General features: G+C 35.8%; 1 protein-coding gene across 2 annotated transcripts in view; it reads right to left on the bottom strand.

Annotated features, from left to right (window-relative positions):
* The window catches only part of Fim (plastin-2 fimbrin), a 163740-nt gene that overhangs the window by 93618 nt on the left and 42963 nt on the right, over nucleotides 1-27159 (bottom strand). The window contains exon 1 of one of the 2 annotated variants that reach the window (XM_081762902.1): nucleotides 5091-5186. The exons of the other annotated variant lie outside the window; for it this stretch is intronic. Within the exon in view, the coding sequence (XP_081619028.1) occupies nucleotides 5091-5171 (81 nt within the window). The 5' untranslated portion in view covers nucleotides 5172-5186. Of the gene's footprint in view, nucleotides 1-5090; nucleotides 5187-27159 lie in introns of those variants that run through there. 2 annotated transcript variants of the gene reach the window in all.

Consider the following 27159-nt stretch of genomic DNA (forward strand, 5'->3'; position numbering starts at 1 on the left):
GGCCAAAAACCTGACTGATCAGAGTAAGCCATAACATCGTGTTTCAAGTTTGAAAATTTCATTTTATTTGTAAAACGGACAAAGCGATGAAAAACAAAAACATATTAACCAAAACCGGGAGAAAGTAGACATTTATTTTAGGATATGTTTATCATGGGCGCCATCTTGAAGTCGGCCATCTTGTACCTCGATCGATTTTTTTTTTTTTTTTTTTTTTTAATACGAAGGGGGTCATGTAATATTTCAAATTGGGTTAGAATTTTACGAGAAATACAATGGTTAAATCTGTTTCCGTAAGTTTATATTTGTAAGACATAATGAAATGCACATTGATATGAATTCGTTGGTTGTGTGTGTGTGTGTGTGAGAGAGAGAGAGAGAGGGGGGGGGAGGGAGGAAGAGAGAGAGAGAGAGAGAGAGAGAGAGAGAGAGAGAGAGAGAGAGAGAGAGAGAGAGAGAGAGAACAAAGTTTTTTAAAAAGGAGTGGAAAATAATCAAGAAAATTTGTTATCTAAATTTCCTATATTCTATTTGGTAATAGCTATTTAGAGGGAAACCAGTACTCTTCAAACTTCCCACATTTTATACTTATTTAATAAAGGGAATTAGCTACTCCAAAACAGAGACTGTAAAAAAATAATAAGCTGTTCCGAAGTTGTTTATAGGACAAGATAATAATAATAATATTATACAATTGTAATAGAAAAAAATGGAAACAACAAAATTCCAAAGACAAGAAACGAATCAAGAATACACAGCGCCTTGTCACTCTCTTCATGTAACCCACTGGCCGGCCGACATTATCGGACGCATGTACATCCAATCATAAGAAAACACTGCCCCCGTCAAAATCGGTGTCGGCGATAATATCGGAGGGCTTGGCCGACAGCATCTGCGTGTCAGAAGATCGGCCGATAATGTCGGTGGCGTGTGCAAGCTATGATTTGAGTACATTGAAGTCGATTTCACCACCGACATTATCGGCGCTTCAACCGATATTATCGTTGCCGTGTGCAAACGCACTAAGTCACATCAACATCAGTAGCAACAATGGGAAAGGAAGTCTGTCAGGCCCTATACTTAAAAGGTACTATACTGACATTTGAAGGCTGAACTGAACAAAAATGAAATTCTTTAGTTTTATGTCCCACGTTTATGGTCTGTAGGTTAAAGGAAACGAATGATAAATGAAAGAATAATATGGGAGGATACAGAGAAACTTGAAAAAAACATCCATGGATACCATGTTGTTCACCACAAACTCATGTAGCCTGTGATCAAACTGAAAATCATTTCCACTAGGACTCAGTGGCTGCTTTAGCGGGTAGGCCGGGTAGGCACGGGCCTACTCAAAAATTTTGAAAAATATATAAACGCTAAAAGATGTAATAAAGAGTAAACATATTTTCCACTATTTATATTAATAGCAGATAATTATTTAACGAACAGCATCAACCACTACTGTAAAAATAACTTCCTACTGGCATTAATCAATCAAATGTGTATATGTATCCATATGCGAGGGAGCGAGCCTACCCAAAATTAAAATCCTAAAGCCGCCCATTGTCAGCACTCTACAACTGAGCCACCGTAATCCATGGTGGAACAAATAGAATCCTGAAAAAATCCGTCAGGAAGGCCTGTTACCAGATTTGAGCCTAAGACCTCGGCTACAAAACAATAACGCCAACCACTAGCATACACTCGGTCGGTAAGCCATTAGTATCAGTTCATTTTACAGTATTTTCAAAATTCTACGGCGTTATGTTCGGTGTCTTTACCAGGAATTGTACCCGTGATTACGCACACTATTGGTACGCACGCTCATCATTCAATAATGTACAATTTCTGTTCAAACAGTAAATTACTTAAAATTTCGCGGAACCGGGACATGCTATATAAAGAGATCATCTATCACATTAGAATTCGAGTTCATATGAACTAACGAAATATCGTTTATAATCTAAGAATGCTGTGGTACGCAATACAGCAAATACTTCTTATTTCAGGACACGAATAATAAACATTGTGTCGCGACAATAATAAAATAACGCATTGTTCTACTATGTTATGATGGCATTGTCTTCTAGTTACGTTGTCAGGAAAGAAAAATTCCAGAAGCGACACAAAACTTCCGAATCTGATTGAACAATACTGAGCCATAGTTCTTTCTAGAACAATTAAAATATTTTTCACAGAAGTATACAAAAGATCACTCACAGAATTCAATAATTAGTCACTTTTATCAAAATGAAAAAAAAAATATATATATATCGAAACTGTTGATTAATTTATCGAATACCAGAAAGAATTTTTGACTATAAAATCAACTCTCCACTAATAATAAACTCTCTTAAACTAAAATTAGAGAAATTACTTGCAAAAGAAAAAAGCTTCACAATTCGTAAATTCTTTCAAACGGCATATGCTGATACGGGAAGATTTATGTAACTTATTGTTTTCATGTTGTTACTTATTTTAGTAATTTCACAGTGGAAAGTAAATTACAAATCTAATTTACGACTTGCAAATTTTACGTCACAACTCGCTGTGCGTTCCTTAATATTAAGCCATGAGAAATTTAAAAGTGAATTCTGCAATCTAGGCCACCACTATTTGGCAAATGAAATGCAGCAATAGCTTACTGTGTCACAGTTGTGCTGAATTCACTTTTTTTTCCCGCCACCGAATAAACTACAGTAATAAAGCCATTACATGGTTCTCAATTGTAATCATCTCAGAAAATCTAGGATTCAATTTTTCATTTTCCTAGATTTTGAAAGTTAACTCCTAATTTCACTTTTCTTTTGGTTTTACAATGTTATTTAAACGAAAAAACAACGCATAATTTTCGTTGCAGTTTCTTCAAGGTATAATTTTGGATATATTTGTACTCCTTTTCCCTCCAGAATCAAAGAATGAATAATAATTATGGTAGCCGAACCAATAAGCGTGGTAGAGTTGTCATTCATGTAACCCCCACGAGCAGCGAATGAACGTCATGTCATCACAACGCATTGGAAAGGATAGCAAATCAAGGCTGAGGGGAAACAAACTAGCAGTAAAGCAATCAACTTCCAGATAGAAAATCATAGTATTGTGACTACATACTAACTCTTCATTATCTCAGAAGGAGAAACTCTTACCTCGAGATTTGCCTGATTCAACATTAATACTTTAGTAGTTCCCAAAATTTATTATGGTAATCGTAGCTCAAGTTTCATGCATACCCGCAGTGAGAGTTCGTTTACAAAAAACATACTCCAATTTTAAAAATCATGGCTACTCTTAGGACGGTAGTGCCAATCTGGAAGTAATCACCAGTTGGAAATCTACACCCTAGCTTTCTTTTAACTATATTTATTACTCAATTTTTATGTATGTGCTGTAAGACAGTGGTTTTCAACCGCCAGTCCGCAGACCGGTACTAGTTAACAAAATTATTTTTGCTTAGTGTTGCTAGAGTTGAATTGATTTTAACGTCCCTTTCAGCAACGAGGCTATATGAGACAGGACCTACTGATTAACGTGGAATCCGAACCATATGAGCTCCCACCGGTAAATTAGTGTCGCTAGAACTGTGATGTTTTCTATTTTACTGGTCCTCAACATATCTCCGTCTTTTGCCGGTCCGCGAGTTCCAAAAGGTTGAAAACCACTGGTGTACGAAAATCACTTTGATACCTTTGTTCTAATCATAATTATTAAAAACGATCTTCCTGATTTAAAACAAGCATAACTCCTGGTTAATAATAGTTAAACACATACAAATGGTATCAATGGGAAGACGATTTTATCTAATAATTAGTAAAACTGACGCAAAGTGCAGCTCGACGCTAGGTCGATATTAAAAAAAATAATAAAAAAAAATCCCACAGAGACAGGAGAGCGTTTTTTGTGTAATTTTCATGTGAAACAATTGTGCTATTGTACGCACCGTAATTTTAGAAGAAAGTTTTGGTGAAGATCTACCCCGTGGACACAAAATTTGCAGTACTTATATCTGGGGAAAAGATTCCATCTGCTGGAGTTTAAGTTCTCCGACCATCCATCAACAAAGCGCTGGAACAGTGTCTACCGTCAAAGCCAGGAAAGAAATTGGACGTTCCGCAGTTAATTATATGGAAAATTCTGCGCAAATATTTGATTTTATCCACATCGATTGCGATTCTTGTAGACCTTGAAACCAGTTGGCAAAGTAAAGCTCCTCTCTCTGCGAGAGACGTGAAAACTAATAGAAACCGATGGTATTCATTAATGAAGTCACATCTAGCTTTCAGGCACAGTGAACAATGAAGATAAAATGCGAGGAATGGACAGCTCGTAAGTATATCTCACTGAGAATGTGTTTTACGCCATGACAAATGAACATGCAACCTCCTCTTTTTTTCAATGAGGAAGCATTCACACGGATTTTGTACTTGGAAATGTTACATAACTTGTGCTACAAGGCATTCTAGAGTTCATCTTCCAATCAGACAGGGCACCTTTCAATTTCAAGAAGCCAGAAGTGAGTTCAAAATGACATTAACAAACAGAAGGACTGACCGACCTTATCGCGCCTACAGCAAATTTCTTCCTTAACCTCTACGTTTCTCGGACATTTGGCACGGTTTTTTTTATTATTATTTATTTTTTATTTCTAGGTGCATTAAGGCTCTCTTTACTATCCTAAATACATGCTCTGCAAGTGTACATTACAGAAACCAGTACATCAGTAGTTAATAATGTACCACAACGTGGATAGTAGAAACATGACTACAGGCTAGGTGTGCGTCTAATGACCAAGGTGATCAGTGAACACTTCAGGCGTGGAAAACAATTCTGAAGGGTGAAATAAAATATTAGTTTCTCCTTCCATCGATACCACTTTTAGGTATCTGCGTGTCATCAAACGTGAACTATCAGACTTTCTAATCTTTGTAACAATCTTGTATTTTATATGTTTACTCAATAATGCACTATACTGGCTGAATTGCCACATTGATTTACTAAATACTGGATAAATTAAGCCTTCTTGGGAACAATCTTCTTCCCACTAGCACTACAATACGGAAAGCTGAAATCAAACACCAAAAAGAAATACATACCCTCTTATAATAAGTTTCTGAGCGGAGTTCTCCAAGGAACTCCGCAAGCACATCCCATCGCTGAAGTTGCATTATCTCCATGGCGAAATATTAAAATACTGTGAAAAATTGTTCTTATATTGTCCATACCATAAAAAACACATTACTTAATGTGTTTCTCTACACCCTATGTATTCACTCATTCATTGATTCACACACACACACACACACACACACACACACACGGTTTAACCAGCCTTTTAACAAGCTTGCTTTGAATGTACTATCCTTTTTCAGCATCAAAACTACGTATATCAGACGTAAATCTGAAGCTTAGCGTACAATTCGCAGAGTAAAATCTTTAGCTTAGCGTACAATTCGCAGAGTAAAATCTTTAAGTTTTACGTCCCACGGTTATGCCGGTTAGGCTAAAGGAGACGGTGATAATGAGAAATGAATGAAATGGTGGAATGAAGTAAGTTGGAGGAAACGGGAGAACCCGAGAAAACCCACGAACACGGTGTATCCACCACAGTCCACACAGCGCGAGCTGGGATCGAACCAGGGACCTCAAGCACCGGAGGTGAACGCTCTACCGAGCCACCGCGCCCCCACAATTCGCAAAGTATGATATTTAATTGAGAATCGAACCTGCGTATGCCGCGCGAAAAGGTGCGTGTGTAAACCATATATTTACGAAGTTGCTCGTTTTAACTTAGAGGTACAACTGCTGTAAAAATAAGAAAATCAAGAGCAACAACATATTATACAGAAAATACTCAAGCAAAACTGGTAGATGATTCTTTAGGTTGTTCCAACAGGCAGATGCTGATAATTTCAATTGATAGAAAAGTGCTACGTTTAGGATCAAGAAGCGAAGAAGTTTCATGGCCGAAAATTTCAGACAGCAGTAATACGAAATTGAACGTATCAAAACGAATGCGATAAACTGAAAAAAAAAAAATCAAATATAAATTCCGTTGTGCTGGTTTTGAAAGTAAATATGCATTGTATATTGTATACTGAGAAAATATGGGAGGGAAATTTTGTAGATTTTAACATTATTAAACCTTCCACAGAACGCTAGAATCACGAAACTTTTCACTTAAAATGCATTGTACGCATATGATTTTCCTTCTGCAATTCACTTATGCGTTTGTTTCCGGCAATAGGTTTTAGAAATCTTCAACAAACTTCTCTACGCAAACAACCAGGTTTCAATTTGTGTAATGAGTTGTTTTTGGACGTTTGCTCGTCCATATCCTTTACAATCTGTGTAAACACACATAATAATGAGAAGACATAAAATAGTGCTGTTAAAATTCTAATAATGAATTCTTTGAATGTTTGTTACTCGAATAATTTTAAACAGTACTAATAAAAAACATTAACGCTTCTGTCGTGCGAGCGAAATTGTGTTGGACATGATCGTATCCACGGATTTTCTTGCCATTCTCCAGTTTACTCCCACTTTCTCATACCACCAATTCTTTCATAATGCTTTACAATCTTTCATTAATCACCCGTCCCCTTTAGCTTACAGGGCATGCACATGGGACTCAAGACTTCATTTATTTTTTACTAACCAGTAAGTGTATCATAGAACATTTTTAAAATGGGAACGATTAAGAACCTTTGATGAAAATACACACCAATTGCATCAAAATAGAATGATTCTTATGGAAGCAATCGTGGAAAATCATTTCATTATTTCACCGACGTGATTTTTCTCAAGAGCCACCATTGTCCTGTTCTTAGATGAAGCCCTGAGTAAGAAAAAAACTAAGTACGGTATCTTCAATCATAAAGCTAGTCCTGCCTACCCCACCGTTGCATAATTTGGGACTAATTTTAATTTCTCTTTCTAGGACACTGGCTCTCGAGTTTTCCATCAGTCTGTGTCCAACCTGTAAATGGCATTCCTCATAGCAAACTGCGTGAAGAAAGGAATAAAACGGGATTCCAACATATTCAACTTGAAGCATTCAACTGAATTTTCTGACAATAATAGTTGGTAGTGCATGACGCAAATTATGCATGTTATCAGCACCGCAGAACTCGAATGAGTAACTTTCACTATCAAGGTCAAACGCGACGACACTGACCTTCATTAAAAAAAAAAGAAAAAAAAAGTATATTCTTTGCCATCAGTTAAAACTAGTTTCTGAGGTTCAGCAGTCACTTACAGAAACAATGAATCTGGCCAACGAAATATGATTTTACCTACACTGTAAACAACGGAAAACACAAGTGGCATATGTTATCTAGTTATCAGAATCTAACAGGGCTAGTATTAAAAAGGCTCTGTTCGTGATTCCCAAGTGCGTGTACGATTCTAGAAACTGAACATGACTGCTAAAAGCGAAGATTGTATCATCACAATCCCGACACTCATAAATTGTTTTATTTCAGAAAGTGTTGTGGTAGAATATACTGTATTCGTGGGAAACAAGAGCACCTGAGTAGCTCAGTTTGCGTTTAATACGTTCGAAGTTTTAGACACATTTTCAGTCTCTATTATGAGTTTCACTTCCCACGACTTTATGTTGACAATAAGACTTAATAATGATAGTAAACAAAATGAAGTTTACGATTATCTCCTAAAGGTTAAAGGAGACGAATGATTGCTAACGCATGTGAATGATGAAAGATTTCGTGGAATGAGAATGTGAGGAAAAACGGGAGTACCTTGAGAAAAACTACGGATACGATCTTGTGTACCACAAACTAACTTGGGCGAGGATCGAACCAGGAACCCCACCTACCAGAGATAAGTGCCCTACCACTAAGCCACCGTGACTCCCCCCTTCCAAATAATGATAGTGAAATGAGTGGACAATGACGTAACACTTGTTGCCCTGAACCGTATTCAAAACAGTGAAAGACAAATTTTATTAATCACCAGTCTAATGCCATAATGACTTGGTTACCCAAGCGAGCCAGTACTGCGTCGTGGGAATGAAATGAAATTTGTAGTTTTACATCCCACAGTTTAGGCTTAAAAAAGGGCCGATAGTTAATAAAAGTAAATGATTGTGAAAGAAATGGTGGAATGAAAACGTAGAGAAAATGGAAAAAACGAGAAAACCCAGGGACACGATGTTGTCCACCACATACTGGGATACAACCAAGAACTTCTATTACCAGAGGTAAATGCTCTACCACTCAGCCACCGTTCCCCCAGCAAAATGCACATTTTTCAATTGCCTACCTAATGCCTTTGAAGTCCTTGACCAATGCCAGTCGACAGCGTCAGTCAGGTAGTTGATAGAGTGTAATGATCTAAGTAAATCGTTCCAATATGTAGTTTACACGCTCAGTGAGGGAAAAAGAGACTAATTATACTTACTATCTATTATCTCCTTAGATATCTCTCACTTATAATATCTGTAAATCTAGAAATCTGTCAAGTATGAACGAACAGCAGAACTGTCTGGCAAACAGAATGAACGAAACATCTGCATATGTAAGATGCAACACCGATATTCATTTGATGTAACAGAATTGAAATTGGAATACACTACCTCACCCCAATTCTCTAATATCTGAGTAACAAATACAACTAAGCCATTCTTGGTTCCACAAATAATGAAGCACGTTAGATTTGGTAAAAACATCTCAGGACAACGGATATTCTTAGAGACTAATGGGAGAAACAATCAGGGGCCTCGTAACGTATGGCTTAGCAAAATTTGCTGTACCCAGGAGAGTTGAGGTCAAAAACACTGAGTACGCTTAAAAACCTGGTATCGTTTTCTAGGGTGAGAGTAGACAATTTAGAAGGACGTGTTATATGACATTGTGTGTATATTTGCGCATCTTTATTCTACAAAATTTGTAGAGCGAAATTAATTTCTATTTGAACATTACCATTAATTTCGATGTTTCCACAACGATGGTACTTGATGAGAACGTAAGGCTTAGGTAGTATCAATATATCTCATATTTTGAAATTTTTCGCAAACGTATTGAAGAAAACAGTAAACAATGTCGAATTACAAAACTGTTGAACACTTTGAAATGAGGAAGCGAAATCATGACTAACAACTTTATTTGGTGCGATCAAAACGAAAAGTGCAATATGTAGTTTAATATTCATATCCAATATCCAGGTTATAAATGTTGGGACTCAAAAATGTATGTGTAATAACCATATAGCTACACAGGAAAGACCATGAATGGGACGCATCATGATTTCTTAAATTTTGCAAGCACTAAAGGAAATTAAATTTTAGTTTAACGTCAAACGATTATAGTCTTTAGGCTAAACAAGAGGAATGATTAATGAAAGTGAATGATTGTGAAATTAGTTTTGCGCTCTCCCATCGAGAATCGGATCCAGGACCAGGGGAAACGCTTATATTTTGTAGTATGAGTACGCATGCACGGTTTTAAGTTTCAATTTCATCTTTAATAATAATAATAATAATAATAATAATAATAATAATAATAATAATAATATAATTAGTGTCAAACGTAAATTTGTACAGCATACTAATACAAAAGCTACAATTAACCCTATGTATCGCATAAGCATTGATAAATTAACTTCAAGCTCGTCAAAACCGATGAATACAATAAGAACGGGGAAGGGGAGTCTAGCCTGGACTCTACACAAATTAATCCTAATATGATAGGAAAGGTATCATTATGCAATTTGGACACATTGTAATGAATTTAGAAGTTAGTTATACATAACCGTGAGAAACTGTTTTCATTATGTAGCATCGTTCTAAAAGAAAAGAAAACAATTAAAAACCTATCATGAAACTCGAACACGTGTCTTCCGATGCAGACGCGTAGCCACTTTCCGTAAATTACGCTACCTAATTGTTCTATCAATATTATTTGCATATAAAATTCCTCTAACTGTTGATACATAGTTTACATTACGTGTATACCAAATGGATTAGATTTAATATCTGGTTCTTGTGGTCATGTGTTCGATTTTCACTCAAAGCAGTGTCCCTTTAGCCTGCGGGTTTTGGAATTGTTTCATAATTTACGAAACTGTGTACTTGTTAATTTCTCCTAAACTCTTAAGTTATTAAAAAAATAATCTGGAGCCTTCATGGAATATAATCAGTACAGTGAATGGCATTGTCAAAACTTCATGCATAGCATAACAACGAGGATGTAAATCAATAGATCCTAAACGATCAACTAACGCTGAATTTCGTATAGACTGATATATTTCTATTCTACATTTTGCGATTAATCTATGGAAAGGGACAAAATGTCCATTACTACAACTATCATCGAATACAGCGATATGTACGGTCACTTTAGGCAGATGGTTATTAACTAAGCATCAACAATTAGAAACTCTCACAAATACACACAGACACACGCAAGACTCCACACACTCTTGAACACCTTCACTACGTTAATAATCCACGACTTCTGATCACCCACATATGCACTGTTTATCCTCTGGTATGGACAACTTAAGAACAAACCTCACCAACGGAAGCTCCAGAGTTTAACCACAACCAACTGTAACAAAAAAAAACCAGAGGTACTTCTGTACAGCTTCTTTTATCACATTCCCTGCTCCAGTTTTCTAGAAGCAGGTAAAGTGGTTGGGAGATTTAGCTGCAATGATATGCTTAAAGATTCACACTTCCCGTGCTTCCTTTCTCACGCTGACAATTTTGTCGCTTCCCGTCCCACTAAAAACTGGATCAGATGAAAGTGTCGTCCTTCTCATCCATTGTTTATCAGCACCCACCACTTTCCATTGCCCTGATTTGTAGTGTTGTATTATCACGAACTTGTCACTAGAAATACTTTTGCTATCTCAAGCCCCCTCCATCACATCTGATAATAGAGATATCAACTTTTCCCCACCATATGAAGTAAAGGCGTTGTTTATCAGAATATGATATAGATTATTAATTTCACTCTAAGCCAGTGAACGAATTTTTCTGATAATCATGATATATAACAATGAAATAAATCTGTCAAATTCAACAGCATTTGCCGCCGTAAGATCAAATTAACGAAAGTGCTTGACACATTCATTAAATCAACTCAACAGTTTAAATGTTAATACTGTTGGGAATAAACTTTTACAAATATATAATTAATAAGGAAAAATATGAAGGACTACTCAGTTTGTAAACGAAGTTCAAATAACATAAATTAATTTCAAACAAAACTTTTAAAATATGTTTTCTATAGGAAAACTAATTTGATTTCATACTTTTTAGTTAAAGAAAACGAAATTACGAAACATGTAAAACAAACAAGAAAATATCTCGCTCTGATCCTGCCTTTAATTTGATCTGAGCATGTATTTCTAAAGACAATAGACAATGAAATCAAACAATTGGTCATATAGAAGATATTGGACCAGACTTGAAGCACCTCCTCACAGTTGAACACAGGCTTTACTATAGTACGTACCTTATACTAAACACCAGATTAATTTCTTATGCGGGGACCTATTTTTGTATACTGAAAATAACAGTTTCATTTAACTTCACCTACCGCATAATACATAAGGGGAACGGTTTCTTAGTGGTAGAGCGCTTACTTCTGGTGTGTGGGGTCACTGGTCAGATCCCCGACCAAGTAGGTTTGTGGTGAACATCATGTCCGTGGGTTTTCTCGAGGTACTCCTGTTTCCTCCCATTTTTCATTACATCATTATTCACTTGCTTTAATCATTGTCTCTCTTAAATTAAAGGGCATAGTCGTTGGACGTTAAACTGAAATGTTTATACACCACACCTGTCTGGGTGTGCAACTTTGCCATAGGAGGAAGGGGGCGCGTGCACCCTATGACCTTCTAGCTTCGTGAGTAATACCTTATGCCTCATAACCAACAACTACCCATCCGAAAATTCAGCGGATAACCAGTTCCACACACTTGGTGGGCGGAAGATCGAAGTCGTCTTATCATTCGTTCGGACATATGCACTACTATTTCACACAACAAATTTTTCGCCATTTGTAGTGGGTCTACGAACGCCTTACTAAAAAAAAAGACATGCCCTAAAACTCATCTCCCAGTTGTGCCTACTAGTGGAGGGGCTTATCTACCGACACACACTGTCGATACTACAATGTTTAAGCCAAAAATTAGCGGTGTCCGAGTTTTTTTTTTTTTTTTTCAATGAACTCAAGAGTAGATGAATTTCCTTTTTTAAGGCTCCACTTAAAACGCAAATGATAGATATCAACCATTTCTGGTTTCAGCGTTCATTACCATAGAAAAAAAAACTAATAGACAGCAAAGAGCTGCCCCTTGAAATGAATCAAAGTCCCATGAATACATTTTATCGTAATTTTATCTCTCTATTCAAACCTAACGGGTAATAAGATTTTTTTAGTTTGTGTCTGATCACCGTAAAATATTATATATATATATATATATATATATATATATATATATATATATATATCGATAGCTATTTGCGCCCTTACCTGAATAATCTGGAAACAGTGGAAATATGTACAACTTCCGGTTAGAATTCTGATTTGCGGACAATGATTCGACCAATCGCTCATAACCTTAACACAATAAATTGCCGGTAAATTCATTTGCAGAAACACTTTGCTACCCAATCTTTTATTTTAACGATAGGATAACCAGATTTTGAATTTAATCACACATTCTTATCTAGTCCATATAAATTTTACAACAAACTTTCGCGTGTTAAAGGTTAAATTGAACACGCACCAGTTTTTTCTTTATCGTAGATACTGTTAACTGTATGATTACGTTTCGCGATACTAACAGTATAGAGTTGCAAAAATGTCTTACAAAATGATAGTATGGTATGATGAATATGAATTAATTCATATTCATCCATACCCAGCCATCACACATTATATGACATAATACAGAGTTCTGTATTTTCTCAATTATTAAAATCGAAAGCAGTAGTAGATTTTTACCGATTTTAGTTTTACTAGAGTTAAGGATGGTGATAAAATATATTCTTGGGACGATTAATTGATTGCAGAAAACAGCTTCTCACTTTTACCGTTTTTGCTCTATAGTAACCAATGTAAAAACTGGTAATAGTTTATTTCTGCCACTTCCGGTTTGAATATTACATCCGTAAATGAAATCGGTTCCTAACTTTTGACCCACTACATGCTGACCAAGTGGTCCCTGAGATTCTTTTGTCTCCCAAACAGACATACGGAGACGGTAAATATATGGAGGATATATTGTTTATTCAACATTGTTAACAAGATTTCTTCCTAACTGTAGTACTTTTCTATACGAAATAAAAGTTGTTCCCTGTTTCTAAATATAAATAAATAAACAAGAAATAAAAAAACACAGGGGCAAAAAGTTATCCCCGCCAGGGATAAACATTTTCTTCCTCAGGGTTAATTTTTTGTCCTCCCCTGGTATCCCTCCGTTAATTCGTACAATGGGAAGATTAAACAATTTAACTCATTTCAGTACTAAGTTAATAGCATCTATGTACCCTTAAAAAAATGTTGGTATTATTTGTTTCCTTCGTGCTTGGGAAATCGTCGGATACAAACGATGGTTAGTTAGCGACTCTCTCAGCCGCACTTCTCCTGAAGAAACGAAATACAGAAGGAATCATAAAATTAGAAACTCTAAACAAAGAACGAGAAAAGATTAAACTTGTGTTACTTCATGATCCAACTTATTTAAGGAGAAAAAATAGTGGTTTTGCACGTTTCTGTCACCTTTCTTAAGTGAGAAAGGCATAGTTTTCTTCACGCATATTTAAGAGTCGACGGCAATCTTGGGTTGCCTCAAAGAAAAGACAATAACTTATGTTACTTTATGATTCTACATATGAAAAAAGATATTGGTGGTTGTTGTATGTTTCTATCGTTTCTCTAATGCGAGAAATAAATAATTTTCAAAATCCGTATGTAAGCCATGGCGCTATACTGTGTTTATGACGTCATATATTGGCTTCTAGACACAAAGGGGAGCCAATCACATGTTATGTCAAGATTCTTCACATCCAAAGAAAGAGATTGGTGGTTATTGCATGTTTCTATTATTTTTCTGTGGCGAGAAATTCCCACTTCTCATACCGGAGATAAACCGCGGCGGCTATCTTGGACTTATGACGTTATAAAAGGTTTTCAGCACGAACAGAAGGTAAACACTTGTGATTTGCTATTCTCCACGTTAAAAGGAACATATTGGTAGCAGTACTATGTTCCTATTATCAAAGGGCCAATGGAACTACAAATGCCATGTAACTACATCTACAAATACATTCGAACATTATTCACGAAAGTTCGACATTTAGTCCTACAAAAAATTGATTATCTTAGTTATTTGTTGAGATACATCAATGATTCTGGTCGCGTTCGAAAGCTATTGAAATGACCTTTGAGGATGTTTCAAAGTATATTTCCATAATCATAGCAGTTTCAAAGTTATTTGCTATAAAACATAGAAAATCGTTTTGAAAATAAAAAAAATTTCCAGTTTGAGACGCCATATTTAAAAATGGCGGCAATATAAGGCAAGTATTTATAATGACAATAAAGGTACAATGTATTCTCTGCAAAATAAAGGAGAAACGAAGTTTCTACCTTGAATGGTATTGGAGTTATACATTTTTAAACTCAGTTAAGTCGAAATTCGTTGGCGGCCACATTGATGACGTCATATACCTAAAACAATACCCCCGCCGAGGTGGTTCTATATCAGGATTTACTTCTTATTAATAGGCCTATCATCCCTGAAAGTGGTATGTTGATACCATATTTTGCACAATTCGGCCCTTTTATGTTGCTAAGCTACTAGACTATACGGCACACTATAATGGGAAACAAAGACGGTAAAATGTTCTTAATCCCTTGGTTATATGCAACTCAACTCACTGTTGATTAGCTGGTTGCTGCATTTCACGGATATTTTCCCCATCACGCGTTGCAGAATTGTTTGAAATTTTAACCATTATCAAAAATTTTCAAATATTTTATACTAAGGGCTTTCGTTGGGAATAGCTTATTCAAGTAGTGAAAACCGCATCGAAATATAATCACGATATGATTCTCGATATGATCACGAACATAGATACATACATACAGGTTAAACTAAGAACTTTTTTCTTTATGTCTATTTAAAAAAAAAGAGGGGAAAGAACTCCGGGATTTTCAAAACTTGCAAGGATGTGTGCTTATTTATTGTGAGCTTGGAAATTCACATCAATGTTTTCTGGTGATAATCGTTGAGCTGAAGGAGAAAATGCCTATATATTTTGCTAACCGACCACTTGCAACAATTAACACTATGAAAAAGTAGAATTTCGAGGCTAACAAATTCTACGGCTTTCGCTTTTTAAAATATTTCAACTGGTTTTGAGTAAAAGTTCTGTAACACCATTGATCTATGCAAACTCATAAATCTTAAAAATTCATTTTCTCGTTTTAAAATTTTTGATGACAACCGAAAACTTACACTATATTTTGTCTTCATGATTGATTTGATTTTTGAGTTTAGTGTCCTTTTCATCAGTGTGGCTATATGAGACGTGGATCTACAATTTAACGTGGGGTCTGAACCACATGAGCTCTCACCGGGAATGGAATCGGGTCTCCCATATCAAAGAAGCGTACGCTAAATGCTTAGCCACGAGGGAGCTTTACACTATACTATGTAATAACGGGTCAACCAAGAGATGAAAACTTTGTTGTTATAGACAAAATATCGCTCTGCACTACTATTTCATCATATAATTACTATATTGACAATGTAAATGTAAGGACAGGGCACTGATATTTACTTTGAGAATGACAAACTTTTTGTGACACTGATACGGTCTACATGAAACCAAGGACTCTTCGTACTAGAGAACAGAAATTTGGCGATAAGCAACTGTGACTACAAAATGAATAATCTTACTTCATTTGATCGTATTATCTGTGTTCATCAATTTGGTTCAATACACTTTCCGTATTTATAAATACGTGAATCAGAAATATATTTTAAAATCTTTAGAAACTTGCTAATTTGAAATTACGAAAATTATTTAAATACATGTAATAAACGACATACTTTGTATGGGAAATTACATTAACTTGGTTTCCTCCACGACCTGGTACTTCCAAAGCGTGACCTCGTATGATCAAGGATTCATTCAGATCTGTTTAACTGCTGGAAGTTCATTATGAATGTAATCCTACAAGTAATATACGCTACCAGAATTTTCTGATAGACCTGATTATCGAAATACACCCTTTCCCCAATGTAACAATAAAGTTGATTCAGAACTTCAGAAGGAGAGAATAACATCATAACGGAACGCCAAACTCTGAATCATCCAACGGAACGAGAAAGATACCACTCGCACCAAGGTAATTTTAAACATTCTTACTGAGTCACCCATTTCGAATTTCATGACACGTTTCTCACTTTATAGCTAAGATAAACTAATCTACTATATGGCAGAGATTTTATAGTAAAAACAAAGATGACAACGTTTTACAACACTTTCCCTGAAAACGTATGTAAATCAACCCTCTAAAAATGTAGTGGCATGAGATTTATATTAAAACAGTTCGTCATTCTTGAAGTTCCCTCGTTGTTGTTATCGTACACGCCTTCGACTCGAGAAACACAAGTTCGACACACAGTGGAGCTTCTGTGGTTGTGACCCCACTTTAAGCTCTAGTACGAGCTTCACAGCCTTGCTGCTGAAATGGGACGCTAAGCTCCAAATGAACCAACTAAAAACTTTATAGAAATTAACGTAAGTGGCAAAACACTAAAATTCAACACCGCACCATTCTACCTTTCCCATATTACATACAGACTATCCATTATATGCTATTTTCAATTAAGGATTTAATTCAATTTACGCCTGCAAAAACTCTTGCATCTTTGAGTCTTGAAAGATGGACAACTGAATCCTGAGTTTTGATAGAGGATTCAATAATAATGAAGCGTGTTATTTATGTATACTCCTGGTGTAACGACAGCACTTGTTTTATAATATTCTTCCACTTAACACTATTGATTGTGGAATATGATTTTTCTACTTAATCTTAATTCGAGATCTTAACCTGAATATGATAGGCAATCATGAATATATATTTTTATGTCTTCAAATCAATTATGGAGTTCTACGCTTTTGCGGTGAATTGCTTAAAATAAACGTCACATCGGAATTTCATTTTAAAAATTTTAAAAGTTGAACAAAAATCTCGAAAAACTTGTAAAAGCGAGAAAAATGGGTGAGGTTTGTATAAAAACCAAAAATAGCGAATTTAAAGACTATAGACCAAGTGGACACGAACAAAAGTTCGAGTTATTCAAAAATCTGCCTAACTGAATACTTAAAATCAAGTGAACAAAACTATTGTATCTACATGAGAAAAATTAATATGCAGTAGACCTTACCTTTGGGGGAGAATATGATTTGCTTGATACAATACCGCAAAGAAACATTTACTCGCACATAAATTAAGTCAAACATACCAAGGAAAACACATAGCCCCACCTTCAAGGGGAGAGAGAGAGAGAGAGTGTGTGTGTGTGTATATTAATACAAATCCACATACGAGTAAACCCTTGCTGTTCTGACTTAGAAAAGTTTGTGATCTTCGTTTGACTGTTTTTTGCACCGTCAAGAAAATCTTCAATTTTATTTATTGTGTGAAATACGTTATTAGTAACTTTTGGTGGACATTCGATAGATCTTAAATTTCCTGTCATTTCGAAAGATTCAGATGAGGTTAGCATACGTTATTATTTTACTTCATCACCGATCTCGTCTTCATCATAAAGATATATTGTGTTTCTGTTGGACGTTTTCCTACGGCTGCCTCTGGATAACTTAAAACCAGTTGAAATTGCATTCTCCTGTCTGCAATCTGTTCAATACTAAAAATTTTACTATTGCATTACTTCGAATTATTCAAAGAGGATCAAAAGTTCGATTTATCACGACTTTACCTTTGTTTTCAATACAGTTTTCAAGGGGAATACTCTTTTGTTAGAATTAAAGAATCCGCTGCATATATTAGAAAAGCACAACCTTCATATTTTCTTCGAGATTGTGTACCACAAAACAACCTGTTCATAAGTAACGGTTTCCGAAAGGATGGTATTGTATGTCACTCTCCTGAATTCAAGTACCCTCCCTACTGGTCTAGTGACTAGAGCGCGCACCTTTGATATACGATGTCCGGGATTCAATTCCCAGTGGAAGTGCCTTGAAATCTGAACGCATACGGTAATTAGGATTCCACAACATGTAAATCCACGTTTCATACAGGTCGGTGCTGAAAGGGGCGCTGAACTCAATCCAAGCATCAAATTCTTAATTCAATAAGTACTTTATGTAAATGCTTGACAAGCAAATTAATCAATGCTCTGTTCTGTCCCATGCACTTCGCACAAAGTGAAAAGTCTCTCAGCAACTTATAAAACACGAAACAAGACATTCTTTTTTCTTACTTAAGGATATGTCTCAAACTCAATATTTCATTCTCTATAGGATTTTTAGATTTCTGGGCTGTCGGCAACGAAGGTCATTTAACCCGTCACGTTTGAGGGATGATGTCCCTCGGTGAGCACACAATCCGGGTAGAGGGAAGGAAGAAAGGATTGGAGAAGGAAGGAACCTATAAGTTAGGTACCATCCCGGCATTTGCCTGGTGTGAATGAGGAAAACTCAGGAAAACCTCATTTAGGGTATCTGGCCTGAAAAAGCGTTTTACACTTTTTCGATCGAGTGCCCACACCAGGAATCAAACCCGGGACCGCTTGCACCGAAGGCGAGATTCATTTTCTATACTAAGATCACTTACGTTGGGTTATCCCTTATTCTTGCACACCCTTTTTTTCTACTACCTAATAAAAAACATTATTACACAAACACAAGATCTCTGTCTAGAAGATTAGAAAGCTGAAAATTTTTCGTAAGAAGTGTAGTGGTGAACTTAGTGCTGCTGAACTCTGCAAACACGCTTTACCGTTTGAAAATGTTCATAAGTATCACGAAACTAGGAGTAAGGCCATGCTATTATTTGTGTTTCATATATTAATTAAACAAAAGAAACAAACAGATTAAAGGTCGAGTTTCATATTCACCGAAATTATCAAATTCTTTGGAATGTGGCTCAACTTATGGGCTGCGACCCATCGGTGGGTCGCGAAATTTATGTACTGGACTGAAATGTTAAATATAACAGTAGTGTTTTGTAATTTATGGGGTAAGAATTCTGAAATTTCGGATGAGGGTATCCAGTAGCTCAAGTCACCCTTCAGTATATGACTGGGGGAAGCAGACGATCTTGTACTCAAGTGAAAAACGAGTGAAAGTGGCTTAGTGCATTTTTGGAATTTAAGTTAATCTGCATTGTTCACAATATCTCAGCTTACAAAAAAAGCAATCGGGTGTGAAAACATTTCATGTTTTAGTTTCTGGAGTAAAGGAAGTTTCTTCATACTCCTGGGACCCGTGAAGTTCAGCAGTTTCTCTCTTGGGCTTATATAGCAAATTACAGCTCCCTGTCAGTTTAGTATTTTTAAAAGATGTGTGTCAAGTAGTCGAAAACAGGTAGGCATGCGAAGTACATGCCAAATAAATCTCTGAACATTCTATTTCAAAACGAATACAACATTTATTGATATTGTTGGGTGAAGTTGCTACAATATTACCGAGCTTTGTTTCCATTAGTAAGTTAACCTGGGGTTAGGATAGAAGTGTTCATACCCAATTTGAAGTGAGTTCCAAGCTGAAAAAGTTTGAGATACGGTACATTAAATTAGAATAATAAAATCATTACTATTTTGTGATAAAAATAATCTATGAATTACAGAAAAAACGACAAAGGGCTTTTAGATACTGTTTTTCCTTTTAGAAATTTGTATGTTCCTGCTCACAAATATATATATATATATATATAATTTCGCTGATACAGATGTATTAAAAAACCTTCAAAGTATTTTATGAATACTGAAATACTAAAAATCACAATATAAAATATGGAATACCTTAAAATATTATTTTAAAAAGGTGAAAGTAACAGAAAGTACGCAGAGTGACATGTCAGATCACTATTTAAGAACTTATAGTGGTCATATTATATATATATACAACATACCGACACTATACCCAATTTTTACTAAACATTTCATGATGACATTTTTTTCTGTAAACTTCAGTAAACATCTATAAATTAGACACACCTGTAACAAACTACATTGGCTTTATAAAATATTACATTTAAAATAAAACCACCGTAATCCGTATAACATGGAAATGACAGTACATACATATAACATGGATTATACTTTTTCGAAGAGCTCTTCGTAATTTAAATATGTAAGAATTACACTGCCGCGCTGAGTGTGTTCTACATTAGCTTATATTCTTTTGCTCTTCTCTATCTCCCAAACAGGCGGGACGGCTAATAAACCTACAGTGTAACTTCTGGGAAAGACAGTGACCTGAAAGCACCGACCGTGACAAACTTCCGATCTTCAGAAATTGCCGAGCGTTCACTCTCTGCTTTCGCAAACAATGTAGTTCAAAAGCGAAATCTCTACCTTCCAGTTATAGCTTTATTTATACAGTTTATTGATAACATTAACGTTCCATTCATTATCTTTAGGCTACTATCTGTACGTGTCACTTCACGACGAACTCAAACACGCGTACTTCAAGAAACGAAAACTTCCTTTTTTCTCTCTTGTTTAAGTTTTGATGGCTTAGTTACAGTCACCAGGAATCACCGTTGTAATATCCTTGCCTAAACTGCTTTTCTATATTTTTTATCCACATAACCAGTGATTATTTCAGGGCATGGCTGGGTAAAGTTCCCACGGTGCTACGAAATTTTCCGAAATGGGCATTCCTTCGATCACACTCAACTCGGGTTACCAGTATTTTTGCAGTATTACTATCACGTTCCATTTAGTGAAATCTTCCCACTCTGATGGAAATCTGAAACCATCGCTGCACGAGCTATTAAAGGTTCAGGTTATGGTAGCTTAAAAATGATTACACTAAAACTGCATTCTTCATAATGTTTTGCTTGTCTAATAATTGCAATTTTATTGTTCCTTTTATTGTATAGTTGTATTTAAAAGAAACTGGACGTACTTCTTTCAGAAACAACACATTTTGCACCAAAGTGAACAAGCTGCTTTGCAAGCTACTTGAATTATGCGCTTTCAAAATTTAGAAAAAAAAAAATCAGTTTTACGTCCAACGGTTATGCCATATATGCTAAGGGAGGTGGTGATGATGAGAATAAAATAGTAGAATGTAGAAAGTGCGAGAAAACAAGAGAACCCCGAGAAAACCCACACACACAATCCGTTTCTCCAACACAAAGCCCACTTAGTGCGAGCTGTGATTAAACCAGGGATCTCACGCACGTGATGAACGCTCTATCACTGAGCCACCGCGATCCCCTTTTAAAGATATGGATTAGACTTGATTTTAAGTTTGGCCACCCTTTCAGCAACAAGATTATATTAGATGTGGATCTACAACTTAACGTGGAATCCTAATATGAGCTTCCACCGAGAACCGAACCCGACTTTTCCACGTCAAAGACGCGTGCGCTTTCAGATAGTGAAAATTTATGACCCATACATCGACTTGTTTTACCAATGCTCTTGTATTTTTTATTCAAATAGTTTATCTGTTTCATGGTATTTTATAAAAACCATGTACTTTCATTGTTGTTAAAATCAGTGGGCGATAACATTTTTCACGGTGTCTGCCAGCACAGATTCCAAATCAACGTTGCAAACTTGAAAACATTTCTATTAAAAGTACGTTATGAAATTACTCTAGCCATGACTGGTGGTATGATTCTGTAATCCACTTCTCTTGGAGTCGAGCTAGTGTGGTGGGGAACGGCTTATATTGTGAGGGTTGATATTGCATGACAATATATACATCCGCCAACTACAGACTCGAAACTTCGCTTGTGGTTCGGAACTCATGTTTAGTTCCGTTCTTCATAACCTCGGAGTTCAATCAAACTCGAAAATTACTATTCTGTGATGACAGCACAAGACAAATGCAAATTAACAATTAATCCAAATGCTGTCAATCACTACACCGTAATTTTTACATTTGAAAGGATCTAAGCATATCTAATATTATTGTATCTGTCACTAATAAAAATGGTCTTAGATACAGTTTTAGATTTCCGATAATTACGCATGGCGTGGTTTCGAAGTCTTAAGGAATGACTTCGTCCGTCTGTCGACAGGTATCAGGAGCAAAAACGTTAAGATATCGAGAAGAGTTTTTTTATTTATTTTATTTATTTTTGCAATAGATTCAGCGTCCAAAGAATAAGTTCCATTTCCTCTGCTGACCCTGTATTCAAATCGTAAGTCGTTCAAATTAGACTTTCCTCTTTCAACGTTTATCGCCATATAAGGAAAACGGTAACAGATAGGGAGAAACATTTTTTTTTCTATTTGCAAAAAAAAAAATCAGCATTTAAAGACAACAAATCATGACTATCACAACACACTACCAAAACCGGAAGTGTTTCGAATTTACTATTACTTCCGATATCAGTACTGATTTTCGTACAGCAAAGAAACAGTAAAAAAATGTCAAAAAGTGATTTTGTGCAATCAATTCAGTGTCCCAAGGATATATTTCATCTCCGCTCAAAATTACCACCACAAAACAGAAATGTTAATAGATAGCAACAAACTATTTTCTCCAATCAATTCAGGGTCTCAAAAGAACATATCGTAACCTACAAGACACTACCAAAAAATAGAAGTGGTTGAAATTTACTACTACGGCCGTTTTCAATACTGATTTCCTTAGAGTAAGAATAACAGATATATATATATATATATATATATATATATATATATATATATATATATATATATATATATATATATATATATATATATTAATATTACAATCGATTCAGCTTGCCAAGAATGAGTTCCACCTATTCCCTTAACCCTCTGTTCAAACCGGAAGTGGTTCAATTAACGATTTTCTTTTAACTGTTATAGTAATAAAAGAAAAACGAGTAAAAGATACAAGTAATGGCTTTTTGATATGGATTCAACGTCCAAGGAGCACGTTCTATCTTTGATGTTATTACTATACTGAAACCAGTAATTTAGACGTACAACTTCAAGTTTTAGTATTGAATTTGCATAGTTTAGAATCTACACTATGAAACTATACTCTTTTATTTAATTGGTTAGTAAGACTACAGTAGAAAATCAAATTTATGCTGATTTGGCATTATACAAGAATATTAACAATTGGGAAAATGAACTAAAGCTCACTAAAATACATGAGGCAGGTAATTATCATTAGCAGTTATTAGTCACACTTCAGTTAAACTAAGGAGCAAATGTTTTTCCTTGTTACTAGCTTGTATTTAAGAATCATTTGAAAGCTTGACTAATCTTCCTACATTTAGAAATCAAATTTGAATCAAAAAATTTTCTTTTCGGACATATGCAACAGTGAGTTGTGCATTCTGAGAAATCTTTTTACGAAATATTTCCCCGAACTACTCCCACAACAGTCTTTAAAAAAACAAATACAAAAAAAAAGAAAAAAAGAAAAAAGAAAGAAAGGAAAGAAAGAAAAAAAAAAAAAACAGAATATTGCATTCTCCAGATCTCCCTTCGAACTCCCCCTATACCTTCTATTTGGTTTCTGATATTCCCATCTAATCTAAATTCTACTACGTGTCTTCTTTCTAATTTCCCTTATTTCAATATGGTACATATTACAAGTTAATACAGTTAATACTTTACTTTTATTGCTATACAAGGATGGCAAACGAAATGTACACTCGTGTCCAAAATTATTGTCGCATGTCTATAAATATGTTGTTGTAGGAAAATAATTTGAAAACGAATTCGCCCAGTATTTATTATATTGTTAGTATGTGTATAATCAGCAGACATATATGGGGAAAACTTCATATGAAAAGAGCAGTAAATAAGAATAATAAAACGAAAATAAAACTTTGTCAATTTAGCAACATTTTGTTTTACTCATTCTAATTTTCATATTTATAATTCTTTTCCTATGAAATTTACCACAAATATACATTTCCCGATTATACACATAGTATCAGTATTAAAAGTACCTTGCAAAATCATTACCAAATTTTATTCTTACAAGAAGACAGTTATAGATATGCGACAATCGTTTCGGACATGAGTATACATTTCACAAGAGAGCAAATTACAACCTTTTGAATTACATTTAAAATTTTTTGGTGCTCTGGTGCAAACGAAATTGCTAAATAGGGAATTTTAATTAAGCCTTTATCAACTTTCTCCACCAAAAATCTCTGTGTGAGAACTACCAGAACGGAATATCGGAAAATGGGTCAAAAAGTGACATTATATATCCAGACTCCTGCCAAGTGGGCATTGTGGTTGATAAATACAGTGTGCCTAGGTTTCTCGGGATTCTCTCGTTTCCTTTCACTTTCGCCATTTCATCATTACCACTGCATACGAAGCACATTTATATTTAACCAACTTAAGCCCATACCCACAATGCTCATTCTAAACAAGCTATGGTATAAGCATGAGAAATTCTGTAAGGCATTATGTCCTTCCGTCCATCTGTCAACGCGTATGAAAGCAAAACCGGTAGAAGATAGCGAAAATGTAGTTTCTGATATTAAGTCCCAAGAACATGTTCATTCTCCATAGTCATTCCTTTATTACTACCGGTCCATTTACCATTTCCGGTTTTTAGACTTCCATACTATCCTATGCATAAATGTCATAAGTCTTAGAGAACAGCTCTTGTCCGTCCGTCCACTTGTCGACAAGTATCAGAGCAAAAATAGTAAGAGAGATCGAGATGCTGCTTTTCGCAATCGATTCTGCGTCCCAAGAATATGTTCCATTTCCGTTAGCCCTCTATTCAAACCGGACGTGGTTTAAATTAACTATTTCCGGTATCAACGTTGACCATATAACGAGAACTGTAACAGAGCGAGAAATTCTATTCAAACGATTCTGCGTCTCGATATATCTATTACTTGATTTCTTCTATATCTATATTACCAATTTTGTTCCATGATGATAAAAGTAGAAACGGAGAGTGGTTAATTTGAACCACTTCCAATTTGAATAGGGAATTATTCTTGGGAAGCTGAATTGACTGCAAAAAACGCATCTCGATACCTCTTGCCGCTTTTGCTCTAATGAAAATGAAACTGGATATATCGAAATCAAAGACAAGGTATAACTAGTCGCAACACTACCAAAACCGGAAGTTGTTTACTACTTCTTCCGGATTTAATACTAAGTTCCATAGAGTAAAATCGGTAAGAGATACCGAGGTTTAGCAATCAATTCAGCATCCCAAGAATAGGTTTCATCTCCTCTGTAAATCCTCGATTCAAGCCATAAGTGGTTCAAGTTAGTCATTTCCAGTTTCGTCACGTATCACCATAGAACAAAAATTGTATTAAGTAGCGACAAGTGGATTACTGCAATCTGTTCAGGATTTCAACAACTTATAATCACAACCTGAAACACATCACAATAGCCGGAGTGGTTTAAATTTACTACTACTTCCGGTTTCAATACTGATTTCCGTACAGCAGAAACACTAAGAGAAATCGAGATGAATTTTTTTGCAACTAATTCAGCTTCCCAAGAATAGTTGTCTACTCCGATAACCCTCTATTCAAACCAGAAGTGGTTCAAATTAACGACTTCCAGTTTCAACTTTTATTGCCATTGGACAAAACGAAAAAATGAAATGAAATCTTTGAGTTTTACGTCCCACGCTTATGCCGGTTAGGCTAAAGGAGACGGTGATGATGAGTAATGAATGAAATGGTGGAATGAAGAAAGTGGGAGGAAACGGGAGAACCCCGAGAAAACCCACGCACACGGTGTTTGTCCACCACAAAGTTCACTTGGCGGGAGCAGGGTTTGAACCCAGGACCCCAAGCACCAGAGATGAACGCTCTACCACTGAGCCACCGCGGCCCCATTGGACAAAACGAGTAAGGGATTGCGAGTAATGGCTTTTTGATATGGATTCAGTTCCCGATGAACAGGTTCTATCTTTGATCTCATTAACCTATTGCAACCCGTACTTACAGGTGTACTACATTAAGTTTTAAGTATTGAATTCGCGCTGTTTCACACTGTGAAACGAAATTCACTTCTTTTGTTATGGATGTAGCGTCCCAACAACAGGCAATATCCGTCCTCGTCACTACTATAAATCGGAAGTAGTTGAAATCCATAATAACTCCTGCTTTCAACATAGACATCTAATACGCAACGGAAAATTGCTTTGACATGAACTAAGTGTTCCACGAATGGGTTCATTGAAGTCTCTTACTCCTCTATAGTCACAGAACGTAACAGCAATATACCGTATCCAGTTCAAATATTGACTGACAGAATTAACGATGTGACAAAGCAAGAAACTTTTCTGATATAATCAGAGTTTAACGAATATGTGTCACCTCTCCTCTACTGAAACCGAAAGTGATAGGTACAACTTCAGCTTCTTGTTACAACGTAATTTCCATAGAGGAAAAGGTTATAAATAGCAAGAAAATGTTTGATATAGATTCGACCAGAGGCGGACTGGGCCGCCCGGATACCCGGAAATTTTCGGGTGAACCCTGCTCTCTGCAAAATCACTTAAGATATTACTCAATTAGTTACAACTATCTCAAAACTCCATTCTCGTTCCAGTAACCAGTGGTGTAACTAACGGGCCCGCAGTGCTAGCGAAGGGAGGGCACTAATGAAAAGGAACCCTTGCCTAACTCGTAACCTTGTTTCTTGAAAAATCAACAAGACAGAAAAAAGTCTCAAAAATACATGTATGTAATATCGTCCATAATTTATGTATCCAATAATGTGATGTTCAATCAATAACATATAAAGAGCATGGTGCTGATTCTCCTACGGTAAGGGAACCGTGTTAGTTGTTGGATGCGAGTGGTGGCGGTAAATAATGGTCCCCTGAGCACAGCGGTGATGTCAGAAAACTGGCCCGAAGCCCCAGAAATCGGACCCCAAAGTTTCGAGCTTAGGTCTCTTCTATTCAGCAATGAAATATGTAATTCTTGGACGTGGGAGGTGGCAATGGAAAGGTCGTGATAT

Source organism: Thermobia domestica, chromosome 6, assembly GCF_964235325.1.
Source record: "Thermobia domestica chromosome 6, izTheDome1.hap1.1, whole genome shotgun sequence".
Lineage (NCBI taxonomy): Eukaryota > Metazoa > Arthropoda > Insecta > Zygentoma > Lepismatidae > Thermobia > Thermobia domestica.